Source organism: Manis pentadactyla, chromosome 12, assembly GCF_030020395.1.
Source record: "Manis pentadactyla isolate mManPen7 chromosome 12, mManPen7.hap1, whole genome shotgun sequence".
Classification (NCBI taxonomy): domain Eukaryota; kingdom Metazoa; phylum Chordata; class Mammalia; order Pholidota; family Manidae; genus Manis; species Manis pentadactyla.
Window position 1 is genome coordinate 12361865 of NC_080030.1, and position 24664 is coordinate 12386528.

The following is a 24664-nucleotide window of genomic DNA, read 5'->3' on the forward strand; positions in this document are numbered from 1 at the left end:
TGCCCCATCGCCCACCCTCACCCACCCTGCCCCTCAGACCCTTGGCCCTCTCCCCCTACTGGGAGCTGCCCTGTCTCTCCTCCCAGCTCTCTATCACCGCCCCCTTCCTCAGCCTCAGGGGCTCACCCTCTATCCCGTGTGCCCCCCAGGATGCCGCAGCTGAGCCTCTCCTGGCTGGGACTCGACACAGCGGCAGCCTCCCCATGGCTGCTCCTGCTGCTGGTCGGGGCCTCCTGGTTGCTGGCCCGCCTCCTGGCCTGGGCCTGCACCTTCTATGACACCTGCAGCCGCCTCCGGAGTTTCCCGCAGCCCCCGATGCGGAACTGGTTTTGGGGCCACCAGGGCCTGGTGAGTGTGGACGCAGGAACGGTCTCGGAATCAGGTGGACGGGCTTCTGGGGGAGTCAGGAATGGGCCCCGGGTGGGGCTGGGGTCTGGGAGAGGAGAAGCCAGGGAGACTGAGGGGAGCTTCCTCATCCATCCTCCTGCTCTGCCATCCCAGGCCATCCCTGCATCCTTGGACCCCTGACCTCCACCCTGCTTTGGACCCACTTCCTGCCTGCCTGCCCCACATTAGTGCATCTCTGAGGGGCTCCCGAGGGGCTGAATGGAGGCAGATTGCCTGGGGTTCCCAGTCTCTTGGCTGGCCTTGGCCTTCTCAGGGGCGCTGTCCAGGGGCTGCTCCCAGCCTGGCCCGATTCCTTTTGTCTGCTCACTCTGGGCTGCAGCTATTGAGCCCCACGCCCACCCCTGGGGTGCTGCTCCCTGCACCCTCCGCTGCCAGGACACCGTCCTCTTATCTGACTCTTACCCCATAAAATGTCCCGTTTGGTCGTTGTGCAACAGATAAAATTGGCCACTCCCCTTTTCAGAAGGGTTCTACCTCCCACCTGCACTTTGACCTTTGACTTGGCCGTGCTCATGCCTATTTACATAGTTATTTATGGAATTTCTTATTATCCGTCTCTCCTACTAGACAGGAGATCTGGAGAGCGGACACTTAAGTGTCCAGTCCAGGGCTGGAAAACATTCAGAATTAAAGTTTGGTGACCTAGGTGGTGAACTTGCCTTCCCCTTCCCCGGTCACGGCTGAAAGGATGCTGGTCCAGCTGCTCCCCTCCCCCAGGCCCCCTGAGGAGGGAGCACAGCTTTCCTTTTCTGCCCAGTCTGGGGAAGGACTTTCCGTGATTTTACTGCTTATCATCGCCAAGTTCAGAACATGGACATTCCTGAGTTCATCGTGAAGGTTGTCTGAATTTTAGGTCCTGGAAGATTTTCCATGAGCCCCAGGGGTAACAGGAACGTTCTAGTACTGCAGGTCTGCCTCCTCCTCCCAGACTGTGGCTCTTAGGGCTGGTCTTGGTCACTCTCCCCTCTTCCAGCCCTTTGCTGTGTGACTTCTGCTTAGTCACTCTCCCTCTCAGAACATCCTCTTCAAGGGCCTTCAATTCTCAACATAGGATCCTGGGGAACGTGGAAGGGGTCCTAAAGGTGAAAATGACATATGTTCATGTGTCTGGAGCACCTGGGGGTAGTTGTCAGGCTCCCATGGGGCATGTCCGGAGACTGGAGAGGCCACCTCACCAGCAGGCCACCTGCTGTCCTTCACCTTTGGGGCACATGGCCTCAGATTCTTCACTATAAATGGCATGTCTGACGGGCAAGTCCATAGGCTCAGGAGAGATGATAGATGGATATTTGACGGATAGTTGGACAGATGATGGGCAGGGCACGCTCTGCCAGAGGCGGGCCTGTGGAAGGGGCCCATAGGTGGGGGCTGCCCTCCTGATTGGCAGGCAGAGCTCACGGCTCCCCTGGGGCCCGCAGGGGAGGGGCTGCCGGGCTCAGGTCTGCACACCCTCCACTGTGCGAAGAACCAGAGGCCACGTGCACCCGTCAGGACATGAAAGGATGTGGGAGCCAGCCCCAGGGACGAGTCCCGAGGCCACCCTGCTGCCCACAGCCTCCCCATGGGCATCTGCCCCTGTGGCCGGAACCACCCCCAGGAGGAGAACAATCTGACTTCCCCAGCCCAGGCCGGCCTCTGGGTGCAGAGAGCTCACCTCCTCCCTGTGTCCCGGGAGGCACCCTGGGCCGTGGAGAGACCTCCCGGGCCCTGCCTCCCTGAAGGGAAGGCACAGGGGAAGCAGAGATTCCTCCCTCTGTGCAGACTCCAGCCACACTGTCCCCGGGGCTGCAGGGGGACCTGCTGAGGCTCCGCTGGGGGAGGTCACAGCCCTAGTCTTGCCTGCAGATTCCCTCTGATGAACAAGGCTTGAGGTTCATCGGTGAGCAGGTGGCCACCTACTCCGAGGGATTTAAGATCTGGCTGGGCCCCACCATCCCCCTTGTTTTTTTCTGCCACCCAAACATGATTCGGACTATCGGCAATGCCTCAGGTACCAACGCAGAGCTTGTCGGGTGGGCCCCTGGCACATCCCAGGGCATCCAGCCCCTCCACACCCCAGCCTCTGTGCTGTCCCTGCAGGACCCAGGCCCCTCCTCCGCTCTTCTCTCCATCTTCCTCGTTCCTTCATGTAGTCACCAGCCCCCATCTCACCATTTCCTCCTTCCTCTGCCATCTGCCCCTGGCCCTGGTGTCCTGGGCACCACGGACACCCAACAGGCCTCCATCTGAGGCCCTGTCCTTGATTGAGGTGGGTCTGGGCAGAGAGGTCCCCAGCCTGGTGTGCTCAAGAATTGGCCAGATGGGCATGGGTTCTGGCTGCCCAGTAGAGAAGCAAGGTCTTGCAGGCAGGCTGGAAGGCTTCCTGGAGGAGGAGTTGCTGGAAATGGGTCTGGAATTATGCACTGAAGTTTTTAAAGCAGAGGTCAGAGTGATGAAATGGGCATTGATAGCAACTGGCCCCCAGGCACCGAGCAATGAGGGCTGCAGCTGATGGAGTGTCCAGGCTGCTATTTCTGTGACATCCACCTCTGGTGGGATGGATCCTTCTAGCCAATGCTATGGCTTGTCCCCCCAAGATCATTGTCCTACTCATCCAGGCTACAGGAATCTCCCAGAAGAGACCCCATCCTAGCCTGGCTCCCTTCCCTTGTCCTCTGCCCTCCCACCCCCAGACAACCAGGCTGAGCAGGGGAATGGGCAGCATTTGTCAGGGGCCTGGGCCCTGACACCAAATAGCTGGGTGACTCTTGAAGGTCCCGAGGGGTCCCTGGTTCCCAAGGTCTCTTTCCCTTGTGAGTGGTGGCAACTCAGCACTGTATGGTCTAAGCAAAGGAAAAACTATTGACTATAATGTCAGGGGAGGGTTGTCTTCAGGTGTGGCCGGATCCAGGTCTCAAACAATGTCCTCAGGAAGCTGTCATCATTTTGGGTCGTGTTTTTCTTTGTGATGGCTGCACTCATGCTGGCAAAGATAAGTCCCAGGAACTCAACCACATGGAAAAATTCCCAGCAGTCCAGGCAAAGTCTGAAGATTCACTGTTATTTGTGTGCCCAATTCTCACCCAATCACTGTTCACTGTGACTCTGGCTGCCCCTTCGTGAGGGGTGTAGGGTTCTCAGAGCTGTTGTTCTGGGACCCAGAGCAGTTCAGGGGCTGAGAACGCAGCCCTGGATTCAGAGAGCCCTGGGCTCGTGTCTCAGGGATGCCACTTACTGTCCAGGAGGCTGTGGACAAGTGACGTCATTGCTCAGAGCCTTGGTTTCCTTGTCTGGATAAATGGGGTCAGAGGAGAAAGAAGGTGACCCGGTGTTTGGGATCCAAATGGGGAAACACCCTTTCTGTCCCTGTCAGCAAGGGACCCCTATGTGTCATGTCAAGGATCTGGGGAGGGATTCCAGGGGAGGCTGAGCTGCTGCAGGGGAGTCACAGGGCTCAGGTCCGTGTGTTGGCCCTGCAGGTCCTCCTCTCTGGTTGCCTAGAAGGGACTGAATTGGCTTCCCTTTCTTCCTCTCCAGATTCGGAGCTCAGAGGAAGGTCTCCTGTACACACAGGGCCTGTCGAGCACTTATGGGGATTTGTGTTGCTGGTGGGTGGGGCCCTTATATGCGGACATCCACATCTTCCTCCTGACCTGTAGGATTGTGTTTAAGTCCTGTCTGGGGCCCATCTGTGGGACATTCCACAGTCATGTCAGATCGTCTTTGAGTCCATGACTGAGCTTATTGCACCATGTCAGGGTGTGTCATGCATGTTGTGTCATGTCAGGACATATTAGCACATGTTGTGGCCATGTCAGATGTCCCAGGATGTTAGAGAGGGCTGGGGCAGACACAGTGTCCTAGGCCCCCATTAAGGTGTTTGTTGAGTGCTGGGCTGAGCTCGGGGGTTTAGGACATGCTGGACCATGTAGGGGCCGTGTCAGGTGGCACAGGGCGTGCTGTGCCACGCGAGGGTGTGTCTGAGCCTGGAGGGTGTGTCTGCGGGCTCTGCCTTTGCTCTGCTCTGTGCTGAAGCCCGGTCTGCACCCCGCTCGCCTCCCCCTCCTTCCTGTTTCCTCTGCTCTTGGCCCCATTCCTGCTGTGCTGGGCATGGAGGGGCGGGATGCCGACCCCTGGCTGGGCGCCTCCAGACCTGCCACAGACCCTCCCCTCCCCCTCCATGGCCCCCGATGGTTTATCTCTCATGTCAGCCACCATCGCACCCAAGGACAAGGTCTTCTATGATTTCCTGAAGCCCTGGCTGGGTGAGTACTGTGGGTGAGGGGGATTGGGGCAGCTTGGGGCCCTAGGGAAGGCGCTGCCCTTGCCCACTCCCCACGGCTGCCTCTACAGGGGACGGGCTCCTGCTGAGTGGTGGGGACAAGTGGAGCAGACACCGCCGCCTGCTGACACCCGCCTTCCACTTCAACATCCTGAAGCCTTATATTAAGATTTTCAATGACAGCGTGAATATCATGCATGTGAGTCTTTTGGACCCAGAGTCAAAGCTGGCTTCTTGGAGTAACGGGGGCTCCTAGACATCTTGTGTGGAGTGATGGCTCTTCTGGGTGGTCGTGGGGCCACTGGCATTTCTTTCTGAACTTCAGTTTCCTCAGCTGTAAAATGGGAATATTGTTCCCTACTTTGCACGGTGGTCAAGATGACCTCATGGAGTCATGTCCCTGGAACACAGTAGGTGCTTTTATGGTGTTAGTTTCCATATTTCTCTCACTGAATCCAGAGACACAGTTCATGATAATGATGAATGTTTCATAGTAATTAATTTTGACTAATAAACACAGGTCTGTAAAATGGACCACGGAAAATACTATCTGGAGCTTGCCTTTTTTTGGCTTATCCAGCAAGAATGTAGGGTTCCCAATAGAGGGACATTTTCCTAATCAGTTTATAACAATAAAGATGATGAAAGCTGACATTTTTTTGAGCAGTTACTATATATCACACACTATGTGCCAGTGCTGTGACATATGGAGTTGAATTTGATTTTCACAAATTTATGAGGTGGAGATTATTTTATCCCATTACAGGAGATGAAACTGAGCCTCACATAGATTAGGGAACTTGCCCAAGTTCACAAGCTGCATGTGAGCTACCAAGTCAATGTCGGCTTCTAATCTGGTTTGTCCAGCACCAAAGCAGATCTTCGTAATTGTTACTGAACATTTGACAGGTGGACCCCAGAGGAGAGCAGTGAGTTGCCCGGGGCACTCAGAGTGTAGGAGGTAGAGCCAGAACTTGAACCCAGGTCTCCTGACTCAGAACCAGGGGGTGTTCCTGACCTAAGAGTAATGGCTTCGATCCCACCGAAGGCCAGTCCCCTCTGGGGATGGGTGCCTGGGGCCGGGAGGCTGGGTGTGGGGCAGTCCCTCTTGGCGGTCGGGGTGCGGGGTAGGTCTGGAGAGGCAGCTCTCAGCCGCAGCTCTGCCCCTTCCTCCGTCCAGGCCAAGTGGAACCGCCTCATCCATGAGGGCAGCTCCCGTCTGGACATGTTTGAGCACATCAGCCTCATGACCCTGGACAGTCTGCAGAAATGCGTCTTCAGTTTTGACAGCAATTGCCAGGAGTGAGTGCTTGCCGGGGTCTGGGCACATGAGCCATGGACCCAAGGCAGTAGGTGGGGAGGGAAGACTGACGGGCAATTGGGAGGGATGCCCTGGAGGAGGGGGACCAGGGCTGGACAGTGAAGGCTGAGGAGAGGACAGGGAAGGTGTGGTCCTTTTGATAAAGGCCAGGAGTGTGGGATGAGCACAGCACCTGCAACAGTGAGGAGAGCCTTGGAAGTGAGGTTGGAGGATGAGGCAGGGGTGGATCTTCAGAATATTCAAAAGCCGCGCAAAGGGGCGGGAACTGTGACCTGAGGTTTCCAGGAAGGCATGGGGGGTGTGAGCAGGTGAGGGTCATGGTCAAAGCTGAGCTTGGACATCTGGCTCTAGGGAAGACCAGTTGTCATGTGCACAGTGAGTGGTACTGAAGTTCGATCCCCAGAGACTAAGGGAGGGGAAAATTGGTAACAATGGACCCAGTGACCAATTGGGAGAGGATGAATTTGTGCAATATGGGCAGTTTTGGGGAGGAGAGGGGCAAATACTGGGGAGGAGAGGGAGGAGAGAAGCATGACGCCTCAGCTGTGCTCTGGAGCCTGGGGCAGGGAAGCAGCTCACACAGATGGGATGCAGGGAGAGAAGAAGGTCGGGGCGTCCTGTCCCTGGGTCATCCGCACCACGTACGTGCGAGGGCCAGCTGTGCCTGGATGCTCGGTTTTCTGGTGGGGGGCAGCTGCCATCTTCTGGTGGGACATGCTCTTCAGTCTTCAGAGGAGCTAAGCTGTCGCCTCCCCTCATGCCCTCATCCTGCAGGAAGCCTAGTGAATATATTGCCGCCATTCTGGAGCTCAGCGCCCTTGTGTCAAAACGGAACCAACAGATTCTCCTGCACACGGACTTCCTGTACTACCTCACCCCTGACGGACAGCGCTTCCGCAGGGCCTGCCGTCTGGTGCACAACTTCACAGACGCCGTCATCCAGGAGCGGCGCCGCACCCTCCCCAGTGAGGGCGTTGATGAGTTCCTCCAGGCCAAGGCTAAGGCCAAGACATTGGACTTCATTGATGTGCTCCTGCTCTCCAAGGTGGGCTTCTCTGTGAGCTTCAGACATTGTCTCAGGTTAGTGTCAGGAGCCCTCAGATCTGTGATTTAGTTTTAGCTGCGGTCCTGTGTTTTCTGTCCAGGATGAAGATGAAGATGGGAAGGTATTGTCAGACGAGGACATCCGAGCTGAAGCTGACACCTTTATGTTTGAGGGTGAGGGTCCCAGTGTGGACTACAGAGGGGGCAGGGGTGTCTCCATCCCAGGGACTTGGCCCTCCCCATCCCATCCCATCTCTCCCCACCCTCTCCATCATCCCCATGTTCCCTGAGGGCCTTAATGTGAGGACGCTGTCCACCTTCTGGTGCTGAAGCAGCCCAGAGGCCCAAGCCTGTCTGCCTGCCTCTCAGGCCATGACACCACGGCCAGCGGCCTCTCCTGGGTCCTGTACAACCTTGCGAAGCACCCCGAGTACCAGGAGCGCTGCCGCCAGGAGGTGCAAGAGCTCCTGAGGGACCGTGAGCCTAAGGAGATGGCATGGTGAGTGCAGGCGGCCGTGGCCTGTTCCTGAACCCGTCGGTGGCTCTGCTGCCCAGCTGGGGAAGGGGCAAGATCTTTTTGTGGATTCATCATTACTTCTCAGTGGGAATAGGAGCAGAGCCCAGAGACAGGATCTGGGCAGGAAGCCTGGATATCAGGGGAAAGGTTGAAGGCTTTGTGGACAATAAGACCTGGGCTGCTGAGAGAATTTGTGACAGTGCTCAGGGGTATTTGATGCCACTTAGCACATAGGCAGGGAGCACACCTCCCCTCCACTCCCTGGCTTCTGTCTCCGAAATCACATTTCTTTTTAAATATCTTCATTACCTGAATGTTTACTCTTCTCCTGCAGTCTTGGGAGGCTGTATCTTTCTAGGAATTTGTCCATTTCTTCTTAGTTGTTTAATTTATTAGCATATAATTTTTCATAGTATTCTCTGGTATTTATTTTTATTTCTGTGGTATCCGTTGTGATTATTCCTTCTTTGTTTCTGATTTTGTTAATTTTTGTACTCTATTCTTTTTTTTTCTTGATAATACTGGCTGGCGGTTTATCTGTTACATTTATTTTCTCAAGGAACCAGCTCTTGGCTTCATTAATTTTTTTCTGTTGTTTTATTCTTCTCTATATTATTTATTTCTGCTCTGATCTTTATTACATCCCTCCTTCTACTAACTTTTGGTTTCATTTGTTCTTGTTTCCTACTTTCTTTGTGAGTTTAGAGTGTTTGTTTGGGATTGGTTCTGTTCTTTGAGGTAGGCCTGTATTGGTATGTGTTTCCCCTTAGAATGGCCTTTTGTGGCATCCCTCAGGTATTGGACTGTGGAATTTTGTTTTCACTTGCCTCCGTGTGTTTCTCGATACATGTGTTAATTTGGTCATTGATCCATTGATTAGTATAGAAGCATGTTGTTTAGCCTCCATGTGTCTGTAGGTTTTTTTGTCCTGTGTAGTTTATTTCTAGTTTCATTCCATTGTCATCTGAGTAGCTGCTTGATACAATTTCAATCCTTTTGAATTTATTGAGGTTCTTTTTGCAGCCTGGCACGTGATCTATTCTGGAAGATGTTCCATGTACCCTTGAGAAGAATGTGCATCCTGCTGCTTTTGGGTGGAGAGTTCTGTTGATGTCTGTTAGGTCCATCTGTTCTAGTGTGTTGTTCAATGCCTCTGTCTCCTTACTTATTTTCTGTCTGGTTGATCTGTGCATTGGTGTGAACCATGTGTTAAAGTCTCCTAAAATGAATGTGTCGCAGTCTATTTCCCCCTTTGATTCTGTTAGTATCTGTTTCACACATGTAGGTGCTCCTGTATTTATAATGGTTAGATCCTCTTGTTGGACTGACCCCTTTATCATTATGTAATGTCCTTCTTTGTCTTTTGTTACTGTTTTTATTTTGCAATCTATTTTGTCTGATATAAGTACTGCTACTCCTGCTTTTTTCTCCATATTATTTGCATGAACTACCTTTTTCCATCCCTTCACTTTTAGTCTGTGTATGTCCTTGGGTCTGAGATGAGTCTCTTGTAGCCAGCATATAGATGGATCTTGTTTTTTTAAAATTCATTTTGACACTCTGTGTCTTTTGATTGGTACATTCAGGCCATTTACATTTAAGGTCATTATTGATCGATATGTACTTATTGCCATTGTAGGCTTTAGATTTGTGATTACCAAGTGTTCAAGGAGAGCTGCCTTAGTTTCTGTCTATCTTAAATTGCTCATTACTCTATTTCATAGATAATAAATATACTTTTTCTCCCCTCCTTTCTTCTTCTTTTCTTCCTTGCCCACCCTTTATATATTAGGTGTCATATTCTGTGCTTTTTGTGTATCTCTTGACTGATTTTGTGGGTAGTTGATTTAATTTCATATTTACTTGGTAATTAACTGGTCTGCTACATTTACTGTGGATTTATTTTCACTGGTGACAGCTATTTAGCCTTAGGAGCATTTCCATCTACAGCAGTCTTTTTAACATATCCTGTAGGGCTGGCTTAGTGGTGGTGAATTCCATCAACTTTTGTATATCTGAAAATTGTTTAATCCCTGCTTCAAATTTAATGATAATCTTTCTGGGTAGAGTATTCTTGGTTGGAGGTCCTTCTGTTTCATTACATTAATTATCATGCCACTGCCTTCTGGCCTGTAAAGTTTCTGCTGATAAGTCTGCTGATAGCCTGATGGGGTTTCCTTTATAAGCAATCTTTTTTCTTTCTCTGGTTGCTTTCAATACTTTCTCCTTGTCCTTGATCTTTCTTATTTTAATAATTCTATGTCTTGGTGTTGTCTTCCTAGGGTATCTTTGGTTAGGGGCTCTGTGTGCTTCCATGACCTGGGTTTCTATATCCTTCCCCACATTGGGGAAGTTTTCAGCAATTATTTCGTCAAAGAGACTTTCCATCCCTTTGTCTCCCTCTTCTCCTTCTGGTTCCCCAATGATGTGAATATTGCCCCATTTGGATTGGTCACACAGCTTTTATTATTCTTTCATTCCTAGAGATCCTTTATTCCCTGTTTTTCAGCTTCATTCTTTTCTTGCTCCCTAATTTCCAAATCATTTGAACTCCTTCAACCTGTGAAATCTGTTATTAAAGCTCTCCATTTTATTTTTCACTTCAGATACTGTATTCTTCAGCTGTGAGTGACTCTTTTGCAGGTCATCTATCTTTTTGTTGAGGTCCTCCCTGACATCTTGAATATTTTCCTGTAGTTCTGTGAGCATGTTTATGACTTTCCTTTGAAGTCCTTATCAAGAAGACTGGTGATTTCAGTTTCACTCAGCTCTCTTTCCAGTGTTTTGTCTTTCAGTTTTGTTTTGACCAAATTCCTCTGCCTCTTCATTTTTTTTCAGTGTTTCCTATGGAATAATAGCTTTATGGAGGAGGCATCCTCTATTGCCCAGAAGCTCAAGACACTTTACTTTCCAGTGCGGGATCCTCAACTGTTGGCGGGCAGTGGGAGGGACACCTTTCTTTCTGGCTTGTAGTGATCTGGTACAGGTGGGCTGTATGGGCCATCAGCTGGTTGTGTGCACAGGGAGAATACTTGAGGCTGCGCTGCTGGAGTTGCTGTGGGCAGAGCCACCCTCTACCTGGCTTGCAGCAATGGTGGGGATCACAGTTCAGTGGGACCAGCGCCTGCTGGTAGGAAGGAACTCCTGAGGGTGGCTCCCACAGTACTTCCCCAGCTGGGCTGCAACAGGGCCAAGAAAGCTGGGATGATTTCCCTCTGCCTATCCAGCAGCAAAGTCTGACTTCGCTGCCGGCTGTTCTCAGGCCGTGCACTGCAGGAAAGGGCCTTGGGGCTGTGTTGCATGTGATCCTTACTTCTTTTCTGTCTGCTTGGTCTGTCTATTGATGTGAGTGGTGTGTAAAGTTTCCTAAAATGACTGTGTTGCAATTATTTCCCCCTTTAATTCTGTTAGCATTTGTTTTACAATTTAAGTCCTTCTATGTTGGGTGAATAGATATTTAAAATGGTTATATTCTCTTGTTGTATTGACCCCTTTATCATTGTGTAATGTCCTTCTTTGTGTCTTGCTATTTTCTTTGTTTTGAAATCAATTTTGTCTGATATAAGAACTGCTACTCCTGTTTTTTTCTCCCTATTAGCTACATGAAATATTCTTTTCCATCCCTTCACTTTTAGTCTGTGTGTGTCCTTGTGTCTGATATGAGTCTCCTATAGGCAGCATATAGATGGGTATTATTTTTTATCCCTTCTGCCACTCTGTGTCTTTTGATTGGTGCATTCAGTATATTTACATTTAAGATAATTATTGGTAGGTATGTACTTAATAGCCATCTTATTGTTTTCTTGTTTTTATAGATCCTCTCTAGTCCTTTCTTCATCTTTTATAGTCTTCTCTTGTTATTTGATGGTTTTCTTTAGTGTTGTGGTTGGTTTTATCCTTCCTCATTTTTTGTTTATCTATTAAGGCTTTATGTTTGTGGTTCCAAAGGTTCAAGTATAGCTTCCTGACTATATCACAGCCTATATTAAGTTGGTGATCACTCTATTTCAAACACAATATAAAAGTACTTTTTTCTTCTTCCTCCTCATTTTATGTATTAGATGTCATAATCTGCACTCTTTGTGTATCCCTTGACTGATTTTGTGCATAGTTGGTTGTACGACTTTTATTTTAATATCATACTTGCTTGGTAAGTAATTGTTCTATTGTCTTTACTGTGGGTTTATTTTCATTGGTGAAAACTATTTAACCTTAGGAACATTTCGATCTCCAGGAGTCCTTTTATGTTGATTTAGTGATTATAAACTCCTTGAGGCTTCATTTTTTTTGGTATCATTAATCTACAATTACATGAGGAACCTTGAGGCTTCATTTATCTGGGAATTGTTTAATCTCTGCTTCAAATCTGAATGATAATCTTGCTGGTAGAGGATTCTTGGCTGAAGGTCCTTCTGTTTCAGTAAATTAAACATTTAATGCCATGCCCTATGGCCTGTAAAGTTTTTGCTGACAAATCTGCTGATAGCCTGATGGGGTTTCCCTTGTAAGTAATCTTTTTACTCTCTCTGGCTGTTTTCAATACTCTTTCCTTATCCTTAATCTTTGTGATTTTAATTATTATATGTCTTGGTGTTGTCTTCCTGGGGTTCCTTTTGTTAGGGACTCTCTGTACTTCCATGACCTGAATGTCTATTTCCTTCCCCACATTGGAGGAGTTGTTGACAATTATTTCCTCAAAGAGACTTTCTATCCCTCTGTCTCTCTCTTCTCCTTCTGGTACCCTTATTATGTCACTATTGTTTCATTTGGATTGGTCACACAGCTCTGTCATCATTCGCTCATTCCTAGAGATCCTTTTTTCTCTCTGCTTCTCAGCTTCATTGTGTTCCCATTCTCTAATTTCCATCTCATTGACTGTCTCTTGTATTTGCAGTTATCCATTATTCATCCCTTGATTTTGTGTTTCATTTCAGCTGTATTCTCCAGCTCTTGTATCTCTTTGTTGAAGTCCTCCCTGAGATCTTTAATACATTTCTGCAGGTCAGCAAGCATATTCATGACTTTTACTTTGAAATCTTCATCAAGAAGATTGGCAATTTCCATTTCACTTTGTCCTCTATGTGGTGTATTCTTCTGTAGTTTTGTTTGGAACATCTTCTGCTTCCTCCTCATTTTGTCAGGGTTTCTGTGTTTCTTCTTTGGTATTAGGTGGGTCTTCTCTGTTACCTGGTCTAGAGAGTAATGGCTTTATGAAGAAGACATCCTGTGGTGCCCAGAAGCTCAAGATTCTTTCCTCTCCAGTGCCTGGTTCTCCTTGGCTGTGGAGCCCCAGTTGCTGTTGGTGGGCACTGCATGGTGCCATCTTTCTGCCTGTCTGCTGGCAGTGGTTTATCACAGTCTGCTGAGGCCATAGTTTGCCTCAGCCAGCCTTTTGCGATCAGAGCCGTGGCTTCTGCCAGGATCATGGTGGGCAAGTATTCCCTTTGCCTGCCCTCAGCTGTGGTGGGGCTCCTGGGTTATTGGGTGAGTGGAGTGGTAGCACAGTGAGTTGCCTGGAGGCAGGGCATGGGGACTTGCAGAGGCACCATAACATGCATTTCCAGAGATGCACAGGGAGCAGAGGTGGCAAGTCCCATGTGCACACCCCCTTGTTGGGGCGAGGCATGTAGCACTGGGTTTGGCCCCCCATATGGAAGAAAGAATTCTTGCCTCTGGCTCTTATAGGTGCCTCTCTAATTAGGCTGAGACAGGCCAGGAAGGCTAGGAAAGGCTTCCTCTCTCCACAAGGCAGCAAAGTCCAATGCTGCTGGGCAGAGCAGGCTGGCGTGCCAGTGGTGTGCAGGAAAGTGCCTCAATGCTGGGTTGCCAAGGCGTGGGATGGAGCATGTGGCGCTCCCGAGAGTGCCTGACCTGTTGCGCTGAGTGAGGGCTTGGGAGGTATCATCCACCTGCCCTTTCTCCTTGAGAAGCGAGTTCCATCTAACCCTTGCCCATTTGGCTACCCACCCATGGCTGGCAAGTCTTTTGAACTGCCGCCTTGGTGTTGGTTCTCAGGGGGATGGGCACCCTGTGCCTGTTCTCCACAATCAGCCAGAGTATCAGCCTCCCAGAGTGTTCCAGCTGTCCCTGGTGTCCAATCCTGCTGATCACCAGAGCCCACTGCAATGTGGACTTGTATTCCCAGAGTAGGTCCCCCGGGCCAAGTGTGCAGAGTTCCTGGAGGCCTGTCCCCTGTGCCCTCTATTCCTCTCCCTCCCACCTATGGACTGGAATGGGGGAAGGGCTTTGGTGCCCCCTTGATAGTGGCTCTGCCACTTCACCATTTTCTGTGAGGGCTGCTCTTCTTCACCAGGTGTAGGTGGTCTGTTCTGCTGTCTTCAGGTCATTTTCAGGTTTGGGTGCATTTGCTGTAGTTGCTTCCTTGGAGTGCATATGGGAGGGGAATTCAACCTTGCCTTCCTATTCCACCACCTTCTTTTCCATCTTCTACTATTTAATTTTTTAAGATGCACAAAAGGAACTCTGGAAGGACACATAAAAATTATAACCTAGGCAAAGTGTAAAGAAGCAAATGAGTGGTATTGATCCACAGGAGTGGTGTTTCATAGTTTTCTATTTTGAACCAGTTAACAATCAGCTACTAAAAATTTTAATCATCACACAGAAAAAAGGGGCTTAAAGAAAAAGAATTCAGTCCCCTTACTGGATATTAAATGTTTATGAAACTTTTCCAGTGGATTCTTTTGTGTTTTCTAAGTATAAAATAACCATCTATCAAACATGACATGTTTAACCCCACATTTCAAATTGCATTAATTTGGTGGTGGTGGGGTCTTTACTGGGAGTCGTTTCTGTTCTTTTCACCATGTGTAATCGTTGGGGGGTTCCTTAGGGATGACCTGTCCCAGTTGCCCTTCCTGACCATGTGCATCAAGGAGAGTCTGCGCCTGCACCCCCCCGTCACGGGTATCGGCCGTTCCTGTACCCAGGACCTTGTGCTCCAAGACGGCCGAGTCATCCCCAAAGGTGCCCACGAGGACAAGGAGGTGGGAGGATGTGGGGCGATGGGGAGCGTGAGGGGTGTGTGATTGGGAGGCTGCTGGTCAGGAAGAGGGGCCCATGGAGGGGGGACCTCTTCCTGACTCACCCCTCCTCTCCCACAGATGTTATCTGCCTCATCAGCATTTTTGGGATCCACCACAACCCATCCGTGTGGCCAGACCCCGAGGTGCTGCCTCCCCCTGACTCTCTGCTCTACCTGTCCAGACCCCTAGGGCTCTGACCTAGCAAATCATATGTTACGTTCCCCCATCATAAACACGTTTGCCTGTCTAAAGCTGACTGTCCTGGGAGACCCCCACCCAGCAGCCCTGTCTTGGCCTCCTTTCAGGTCTATGACCCCCTTCGCTTTGAGCCAGAAAACATCAAGGAGAGGTCACCTCTGGCGTATATTCCCTTTTCCGTGGGTCCCAGGTGAGGCCAGTGGGTGATGAGGGCAGAGGTCTGGGGCTGAGACCCCAAACATGAGTGTGGGTTCAGACAAGGGGTAAATCGAAGCTTGTCAGAGTTGCAGGTCTCTTTCGCTGCTGTCCCCTGGTAATTATGGATGAGGACATGGAGAATGCAGGTGGGGTGGGTCTAAGGAGGGGTCTACAATGTGCTCAGAGCCTCTTCTCCCTGTCTGTTGAGTTTCGGGGTGGAGTCTGGGTCAGATTCAGGGGCTACACCTGGGGGTCTCAGGCACAGTAACCCCCTTCTTGATCCTTGCTGGAGTAGAGGGGGGTTCCGGACCAGGGTCCAGATGCGGTGGGGCGGGGATGAGGTTCCGGGGCGCAGTCAGAGCCCCCACTCCCCTCCGCAGGAACTGTATCGGGCAGACGTTTGCCATGGCCGAGATGAAGGTGGCCCTGGCGCTCACGCTGCTGCGCTTCCGCGTCCTGCCGGATGACCAGGAGCCGCGCAGGAAGCCAGAGCTGGTCCTGCGCGCGGAGGGCGGACTGTGGCTGCGGGTGGAGCCGCTGAGCGGGGGCGCACCCTGACAACCCCATCCCTCCTCTGCCGCCTGCCTGGGTGGGTCAGGCTGACCCTGTGCATCCCAGTGTATAGACTTCCAGGGATAAAATTGTGTTGTCATCTCTGCCCTAAGTGTCCCAGAGCCAGTGGTGTGCTTGGACCTGCAGGGTGGTCAGGGGGTGGGTGGGCTGGTTTCTCTGAGCACAAGAGCCTGACCGCCTTTGTAGCTGACCACAAGGCCGCCACGCTGACCTGAGGTCTCCCGGAGCCCAAACCTGGATTTTATCCTGTGGGCAATAGGGAGCCATGGGAGGTGTTTGGGCGGGAGAGGGACCAGGGCTAAGGGCAGACTTGAGGGGCACATCTGAGGCCCTGAGGCACGGGGGAGGTCCCCAGGGGCAGACTCACTCCCTGGGGTGGCAGTGCCCCCCCCACGGAGGTCCCTGGCAGCCCAGAGCACTTTGCAGAGAGCGTCTGCAGCCCGCGCCCTGGCAGCCTCTCCAGGACCCTGTTCCCTTCCTGCTCTTGCCAACAGCCCCACTCCCGTGTCTGCTCCTCCCAGTCAGTCCCGTTGGCCACCCCCTGCCCTGTCTTCAGGAAGCCCGTTCTCTTTCCTTCTCTGGGGCCCCTGATGCCATCCAGGCAGCCTGGCCCATAACCGATACCGGCTGAGCCCCCGCGATGTGCTGGGTGCTCCCATAAGGGTGTGAGGAGGAGGCTCATCTCCAGCGTCCTCCCCTGTGCTCATCACAGGCCCCGCGGTCCATCTCTGGTGGGGCAGGGCCAGGGCCATCTGCGGCTCTTGACGTTCAAAGCCAGACCTTGGGCTCGGGTCTCGGCTCTGCCCTGTGACTTGGGCAAGTCAATTGCCCTCTCTGTGCCTCAGTCTCCTCAGCTGTGTAACGGAGACCACAGCAGTTCCCATCTCAGGATGCCTCCAGGACTGCACGAGAAGGACTCAGAGGTGTGCTCCGCACACAGTACGGGCTCAGTATTTGTGGCCGCAATGGCTTTTTCTCTCCAAGAGCCTGGCTCCTAAGGCATGTTTCCTTGAAGACTATTATTTCCGTGATGAATCTTAAGAACTCGGAACTCCCAGGCAAGCCTTCTAAGGTTTGTGCTCATGGCATCAGCTCCTTGCACCTTGGGGGCCATGCCCAGCGGAAGCTCACAGCAGTACCCTGCTCCCCGTATTGACTTCCTTTCATAGCTGGAGGGACTGAGCCCCACCGAGCCCCTGCTGAGCCCTGGACCCTTCTCTCCAGCTCGTCTGCCCCCTCACTGTACCCAGTCGCTCTGGCCTCCCCTCTGCTCCCCGATCCACCCGGTCCTTCTCCACTCGGGGCCTTTGCACATGCTGTTCCCTGTATGGGGTGCTCTGTGCTCAGCTCTTCTGTGACTGACGCTCATTATTCAAGGCTCAGCTGAAACGTCACATCCTCAGAGTTTTTCCTTCACTACTGAAGTACTACCCCACCCCAGTTCATTTCTATCCCACTACGCCCTTTACTCCCCTTACAGCTCTTATCATCATCTGAAATGATCTTGTTTACTTAATTGTGCGGACTGTTTACTAAGGTTTAAAATATCCACAGTTTCATCTGTAAGAAGCTGCAAGGGCTTTGGGGCTGACTTGGCCCCAGAGCATAGACAGTGGATAAATGGCCCAGTGATTCTATATGATCTCAGTGAAAAGATTCAGTGCAAGGAGGAATTTCACACGTTCTGTGGTAGGGTGGGCCCTGCAAAACACATCACAGCAAAACAACACATCAGTGACTCTTCTGGGAAAGAAAAAAATGGAGCCGCAGTTACAAGAGTTTATAACCCTTGAGTCTCACACAGGTGAATAGATTTATATCTTGCAGGAATTCTCAGAATGTTTAAAATTCTAACATGGCTGAGCATCTTGAAAAAGGCCCCAAGTATGGACTACTTTGCAAATAAGGATGGTAAAGCAAGGTGATGAAAATTTACTAAGTGCATATTGTCATCTGAACCCACTGCCTCCAGCCTCATCCCCATCCTCTGAAAGCCCATTGAGCCGCCGCTCTGGGGTGTCCTTCCTGGAGAACACAGGGAGACGACCAGTTAAGACTCTTGGCTGGCATTACAGAGCCCAGGGGGGCACACACCCGGCACAACCTGCCAAACCCCACTGGCACACATTCCCTGGAAGCCAATTTCAAGTTTCCTTAGTGAAGAATCCACCGGATTTCCAGAGACACCTGGGGCCTCATTGAAAGTTGACCCCAAATTCCCACCTCCCTCTCCTGTGGAGATGAAAGAGTCCGTAAGGATCAGCTGCAGAGCCCAAGGCGGATGCGGTCTGATGCACAGCTGAGCGCTGAGGTGGAGACAGGGCCACAGGTTCACCCCTCAGGAGGACGGGTCCCCGGAGAGTTTCCCTGCTTAGTCTCAAGCTCAAACTTGGGCATTTGATTAGCATCAAGAGACAGAAGTGGGAGTGGAGGCGGCATTCTTTTCCCCCAAGCCTCCAGATTCCCTGAGCTTTAACGGCCTAACCTCCAGCATGCCCTGTGGAGGCCCGGGCAGCAAAGCCCGAAGTGAGCACCGCACCTGGTGCTGAGCGTGGCCGCTGGGAGCGCTCTACGCTGACAGGCGCGCTCCAGGTGAAGGTCTCCCGGGCTCAGAGGGCGGCAGAGGCTTCTGCTTCCACAGCCTTGCTCACTGCTGTGTTATGTAAACGACCTCATCTATACCCCTTCTTCCCCAGGAGACTGGCAGCCCTGAGAGTGTACTGAGAGCACGCTGGACTTGCTCACCCTCACGTTCTCACAGCCTGACATCTAATAGGTGCTCAGTAAATACTTGCTGAGCAAACAAACAGATGACTCAGCACAACTTTATGGCAAGTCCGTGAACTGCAAAATCCTTCTGAAATGTGAATGGCTTTTCCTGAGTTTATCGGAAATTCCCTTTTCAGGTGTGACTGAAGTCATAGAAACCCTTGTGTGTGTATCGTAGTTAGTACCCTCTATGTAAATGAGTGTCATATCGTGCCTATAGGGATTATGGGGTAATGCCTCTGTAATCTGACCCGTCTGTCCTGTTATGCCATTGTGAGTGCCCCATTCCCTGCTTGCTGCCCAAGCCTGCTGTCACATTGGCCTTGTTCTGTACCTTGGGTGGGCAATCATCTTCCTACCTCAGGCCCTTTGCACATGCTGTTCCCTCCGCCTGATGCACCCTGTCCTCTCACTCTATCTCTAGAGCAGAAAGTCTCAGCTGAAATGCCACCTTCTCCATGAAGTCCTCCCAGACCGCCCGTTGGGCCCTTGTAGCCCTCTGTCTTCCCTTCCTTACCCTCTTGACTAAATTCAGTTACTCACTACCACCTTCCCTCCTCCAATGTAATGTTCACGACAGCAGGTCCTGCGTCAGTCCTGGTCACCGTGGTCTCTCCAGTGATGGGGTCAGCCGACCCATATACATCTATTGAACACCTGGTAGCTGGAACTGGACTTGTGAGTGGGAGATAAGTTATCTCCTGCACAGCCTTTTGGCACTGAGGTGGGTCATGCTTATTAACCCAGTTGTCAAAGGGCAGATCAAGCATGAGATTTCCTTTCCCTATTTACAATCGCACAGCCACATATTAAAAAACGGGGAACCTCTTGAGCATGATGATGGCCAAGGATTTAAGGACTCAACTGTCCAATCCTTGGTGGGGATTTTTTTTTTTAAATAATTATTTTTTATTGAAGGGTAGTTGACGCACAGTATTACATTACATTAGTTTCAAGTGTACAACACACTGATAAAACATTTATATACATAATTCTAGGTTCCAGCTATCACCCTACCAAGCTGTTACAATATCTTGACTATATTCCTTATGCTATACATTACATCCCGGTTACTTATTTATTTTACCATTGGAAGTCTGTCCTATTTTTTTTTTTTTTTGTGAGGGCATCTCTCATATTTATTGATCAAATGGTTGTTAACAACAATAAAATTCTGTATAGGGGACTCAATGCTCAATGCACAATCATTAATCCACCCCAAGCCTAATTTTCGTCAGTCTCCAATCTTCTGAGGCATAACAAACAAGTTCTTACATGGAGAACAAATTCTTACATAATGAATAAGTTACATAGGGAACAGTACAAGGGCAGTCATCACAGAAACTTTCGGTTTTGCTCATGCATTATGAACTATAAACAGTCAGTTCAAATATGAATACTCTTTTGGTTTTTGTACTTGATTTATATGTGGATACCACATTTCTCTCTTTATTATTATTATTTTTAATAAAATGCTGAAGTGGTAGGTAGATACAAGATAAAGGTAGAAAACATAGTTTAGTGTTGTAAGAGAGCACATGTAGATGATCAGGTGTGTGCCTATAGACTATGTGTTAATCCAAGCTAGACAAGGGCAATAAAACATCCACGTATGCAGAAGATTTCTCTCAGAACGGGGGGGTGAGGTCCTAAGCCTCACCTCTGTTGATCCCCAATTTCTCACCTGATGACCCCCCTGTGACTGTGCCTGTCTTAGGTTGTTCCTCCCTTGAGGAATCTTACCCGTCTCTGGCTAACCAGTCATCTTCCGGGGCCATACAGGGAAATGTAAAGTTGGTAAGTGAGAGAGAAGCCTTATTGTTTGAAATGGTTAGCTTTTTACTTCTTTGCATATTTATGCCCTGTAGCTTCTATGCCCAGCATTTGTCTTGAGGTGTCTTTACCACTTGGAAGAATTATGATACTCGATAAATTTGATATGAGGCACGAATTCTATTTAAGGGTTGTAATTAGGAAGGAAGAAGAAAAGCTATAGAAGTAGCAGGCGGCAGAAAACATGGGAAGATTGATTATTTCTTTGACATATCTTCTTGTAGAGTAACTTCAGCATGTATAGGTTTTAAGCTACTACTTAAATTGTGCACGCACATTAACATAATAGGAGTATAGTTACATAACCAAAGCATATCTCTAATTACCAGCCATCTCCAGTGAAACCAAGAAAACCAGTTAGGCACCTTAGGCATTTGTGAAAACTTATCTATGATATGGTGGATATTGTCCAACTGAACTTGAACAGTCTGAGAGAAATCAGACAAATTAAAACAACCCATTCCTGGGGAATGTTCACATCCCTTATGTTCTTTTAACAGTAAACAGTCTGTAGTTGTAAGATTTTGGAGTGCTACAATTTGCACTTCTCCTAATTCTTGGTTGAGTTCCAACAGTATAGATCCAGTCAAATTTGTTCTTTTACTGTATGCACAGGCCAGCTTAGATATCTCCTTCTTCATTCCCATGGCAAGTCCAGGAGCTGGTGGGATGAGTGCATCTACAGCTGTAGCAGTGCGTGGATCTTTGTTGGGGTTTTTTGATGATCATCCTCTGGCATGAGTCTTCCCGAGAGTGCAGATGTTGGAAGTTCTTTTTCATATCGTATCTTAGTTCATTTTCGGGGTAGCCCAATTAGGCTTTGATCTTCTGTATAAATGCAAACAGACCCTTTGCCTACACTTTTATATGCCCTTTGTACCCTTGTGTAGAACTCATTGGAGGTTACCACACAGGAACTGCCCTCTTTTTTTTGTTTTGTTTTGATTTTATTTTTGGTATCACTAATCTACACTTACATGACGAATATTATGTTTACTAGGCTCTCCCCTATACCAGGTCTCCCCTATAAACCCCTTTACAGTCACTGTCCATCAGCATAGCAAAATGTTGTAGAATTACTACTTGCCTTCTCTGTGTTGTACAGCCCTCCCTTTTCTCCTACCCCCCCATGAATGCTAATCTTAATACCCCCCTACTTCTCCCCCCCTTATCCCTCCCTACCCACCCATCCTCCCCAGTCCCTTTCCCTTTGGTACCTGTTAGTCCATTCTTGAGTTCTGTGATTCTGCTGCTGTTTTGTTCCTTCAGTTTTTCCTTTGTTCTTATACTCCACAGATGAGTGAAATCATTTGGTATTTCTCTTTCTCTGCTTGGCTTTTTCACTGAGCATAATACCCTCCGTCTCCATCCATGTTGCTGCAAATGATTGGATTTGCCCTTTTCTTATGGCTGAGTAGTATTCCATTGTGTATATGTACCACATCTTCTTTATCCATTCATCTATCGATGGACATTTAGGTTGCTTCCAATTCTTGGGTATTGTAAATAGTGCTGCGATAAACATAGGGGTACATTGGTCTTTCTCATACTTGATTGCTGCGTTCTTAGGGTAAATTCCTAGGAGTGCAATTCCTGGGTCAAATGGTATGTCTGTTTTGAGCATTTTGATGTACCTCCATACTGCTTTCCACAATGGTTGAACTAACTTACATTCCCACCAGCAGTGTAGGAGGGTTCCCCTTTCTCCACAGCCTCGCCAACATTTGTTGTTGTTTGTCTTTTGGATGGCAGCCATCCTTACTAGTGTGAGGTGATACCTCATTGTAGTTTTAATTTGCATTTCTCTGATAATTAGCAATGTGGAGCATCTTTTCATGTGTCTGTTGGCCATCTGTATTTCTTTTTTGGAGAACCGTCTGTTCAGTTCCTTTGCCCATTTTTTAATTGGATTCTTTGTTTTTTGTTTGTTGAGGCATGTGAGCTCTTTATATATTCTGGATGTCAAGCCTTTATCGGATGTGTCATTTTCAAATATATTCTCCCATACTGTAGGGATCCTTTTTGTTCTATTGATGGTGTCTTTTGCTGTACAGAAGCTTTTCAGCTTAATATAGTCCCACTTGTTCATTTTTGCTGTTGTTTTCCTTGCCCGGGGAGATATGTTCAAGAAGAGGTCACTCATGTTTATGTCTAAGAGGTTTTTGCCTATGTTTTCTTCCAAGAGTTTAATGGTTTCGTGACTTACATTCAGGTCTTTGATCCATTTTGAGTTTACTTTTGTATATGGGGTTAGACAATGGTCCAGTTTCATTCTCCTACATGTAGCTGTCCAGTTTTGCCAGCACCATCTGTTGAAGAGACTGTCATTTCGCCATTGTATGTCTATGGCTCCTTTATCAAATATTAACTGACCATATATGTCTGGGTTAATGTCTGGATTGTCTAGTCTGTTCCATTGGTCTGTGGCTCTGTTCTTGTGCCAGTACCAAATTGTCTTGATTACTATGGCTTTATAATAGAGCTTGAAGTTGGGGAGTGAGATCCCCCCTACTTTATTCTTCTTTCTCAGGATTGCTTTGGCTATTCGGGGTCTTTGGTGGTTCCATATGAATATTTGAATGATTTGTTCCAGTTCATTGAAGAATGTTGCTGGTAGTTTCATAGGGATTGCATCAAATCTGTATATTGTTTTCGGCAGGGTGGCCATTTTGACGATATTAATTCTTTCTAGCCATGAGCATGGGATGCGTTTCCATCTGTTAGTGTCCCCTTTAATTTCTTTTAAGAGTGACTTGTAGTTTTCAGAGTATAAGTCTTTCACTTCTTTGGTTAGGTTTATTCCTAGGTATTTTATTTTTTTTGATGCAATTGTGAATGGAGTTGTTTTCCTGATTTCTCTTTCTGTTGGTTCATTGGAGGTATATAGGAAAGCCACAGATTTCTGTGTGTTGATTTTGTATCCGGCAACTTTGCTCTATTCCGATATCAGTTCTAGTAGTTCTGGGGTGGAGTCTTTAGGGTTTTTTATGTACAGTATCATGTCATCTGCAAATAGTGACAGTTTAACTTCTTCTTTACCAATCTGGATTCCTTGTATTTCTTTGTTTTGTCTGATTGCCGTGGCTAGGACCTCCAGTACTATGTTAAATAACAGTGGAGAGAGTGGGCATCCCTGTCTAGTTCCTGATCTCAGAGGAAATGCTTTCAGCTTCTCGCTGTTCAATATAATGTTGGCTGTGGGTTTATCATAGATGGCCTTTATTATGTTGAGGTACTTGCCCTCTATTCCCATTTTGCTGAGAGTTTTTATCATGAATGGATGTTGAACTTTGTCAAATGCTTTTTCAGCATCTATGGAGATGATCATGTGGTTTTTGTCTTTCTTTTTGTTGATGTGGTGGATGATATTGATCGACTTTCGAATGTTGTGCCATCCTTGCATCCCTGGGATGAATCCCACTTGGTCATGGTGTACGATGGTTTTGATGTATTTTTGAATTCGGTTTGCTAAAATTTTGTTGAGTATTTTTGCATCTACGTTCATCAGGGATATTGGTCTGTAGTTTTCTTTTTTGGTGGGGTCTTTGCCTGGTTTTGGTATTAGGGTGATGCTAGCTTCATAGAATGAGTTTGGGAGTATCCCCTCCTCTTCTATTTCTTGGAAAACTTTAAGGAGAATGGGTATTATGTCTTCCCTGTATGTCTGACAAAATTCCGAGGTAAACCCATCTGGCCTGGGGGTTTTGTTCTTTGGTAGTTTTTTGATTACCGCTTCAATTTCATTACTGGTAATTGGTCTGTTTAGATTTTCTGTTTCTTTCTGGGTCAGTCTTGAAAGGTTGTATTTTTCTAGGAAGTTGTCCATTTCTCCTAGGTTTCCCAGCTTGTTAGCATATAGGTTTTCATAGTAGTCTCTAATAATTCTTTGTATTTCTGCGGGGTCCGTCGTGATTTTTCCTTTCTCGTTTCTGATACTGTTGTTTTGTGTTGACTCTCTTTTCCTCTTAATAAGTCTGGCTAGAGGCTTATCTATTTTGTTTATTTTCTCGAAGAACCAGCTCTTGGTTTCATTGATTTTTGCTATTGTTTTATTCTTCTCAATTTTATTTATTTCTTCTCTGATCTTTATTATGTCCCTCCTTCTGCTGACCTTAGGCCTCATTTGTCCTTCTTTTTCCAATTTATAATTGTGACATTAGACCGTTCATTTGGGATTGCTCTTCCTTTTTTAAATATGCTTGGATTGCTATATACTTTCCTCTTAGGACTGCTTTTGCTGTGTCCCACAGAAGTTGGGGCTTAGTGTTGTTGTTGTCATTTGTTTCCATATATTGCTGGATCTCCATTTTGATTTGGTCATTGATCCATTGATTATTTAGGAGTGTGTTGTTTAGCCTCCATGTGTTTGTGAGCCTTTTTTCTTTGAACAGTTTATTTCTAGTTTAATGCCTTTGTGGTCTGAAAAGTTGGTTGGTAGGGTTTCAATCTTTTGGAATTTACTGAGGCTCTTTTTGTGTCCTAGTATGTGGTCTATT

General features: G+C 48.3%; 1 protein-coding gene across 5 annotated transcripts in view; it reads left to right on the top strand.

Annotated features, from left to right (window-relative positions):
* The window catches only part of LOC118917569 (cytochrome P450 4F2-like), a 90853-nt gene extending 75201 nt beyond the window's left edge, over positions 1-15652 (top strand). For 3 of the 5 annotated variants that reach the window (XM_057490049.1, XM_057490052.1, XM_057490051.1), the window contains exons 2-13: positions 150-348; positions 2254-2398; positions 4599-4652; positions 4741-4868; positions 5850-5971; positions 6765-7035; positions 7136-7208; positions 7404-7533; positions 14405-14538; positions 14676-14740; positions 14903-14985; positions 15374-15652. In XM_057490049.1, the coding sequence (XP_057346032.1) occupies positions 150-348; positions 2254-2398; positions 4599-4652; positions 4741-4868; positions 5850-5971; positions 6765-7035; positions 7136-7208; positions 7404-7533; positions 14405-14538; positions 14676-14740; positions 14903-14985; positions 15374-15551 (1582 nt within the window). In that variant the 3' untranslated portion in view covers positions 15552-15652. The remainder of the gene's footprint in view (positions 1-149; positions 349-2253; positions 2399-4598; positions 4653-4740; positions 4869-5849; positions 5972-6764; positions 7036-7135; positions 7209-7403; positions 7534-14404; positions 14539-14675; positions 14741-14902; positions 14986-15373) is intronic. The other 2 variants (XM_057490050.1, XM_057490053.1) reach the window with 1 other exon arrangement.
* Positions 15653-24664: the final 9012 nt, after the last annotated feature.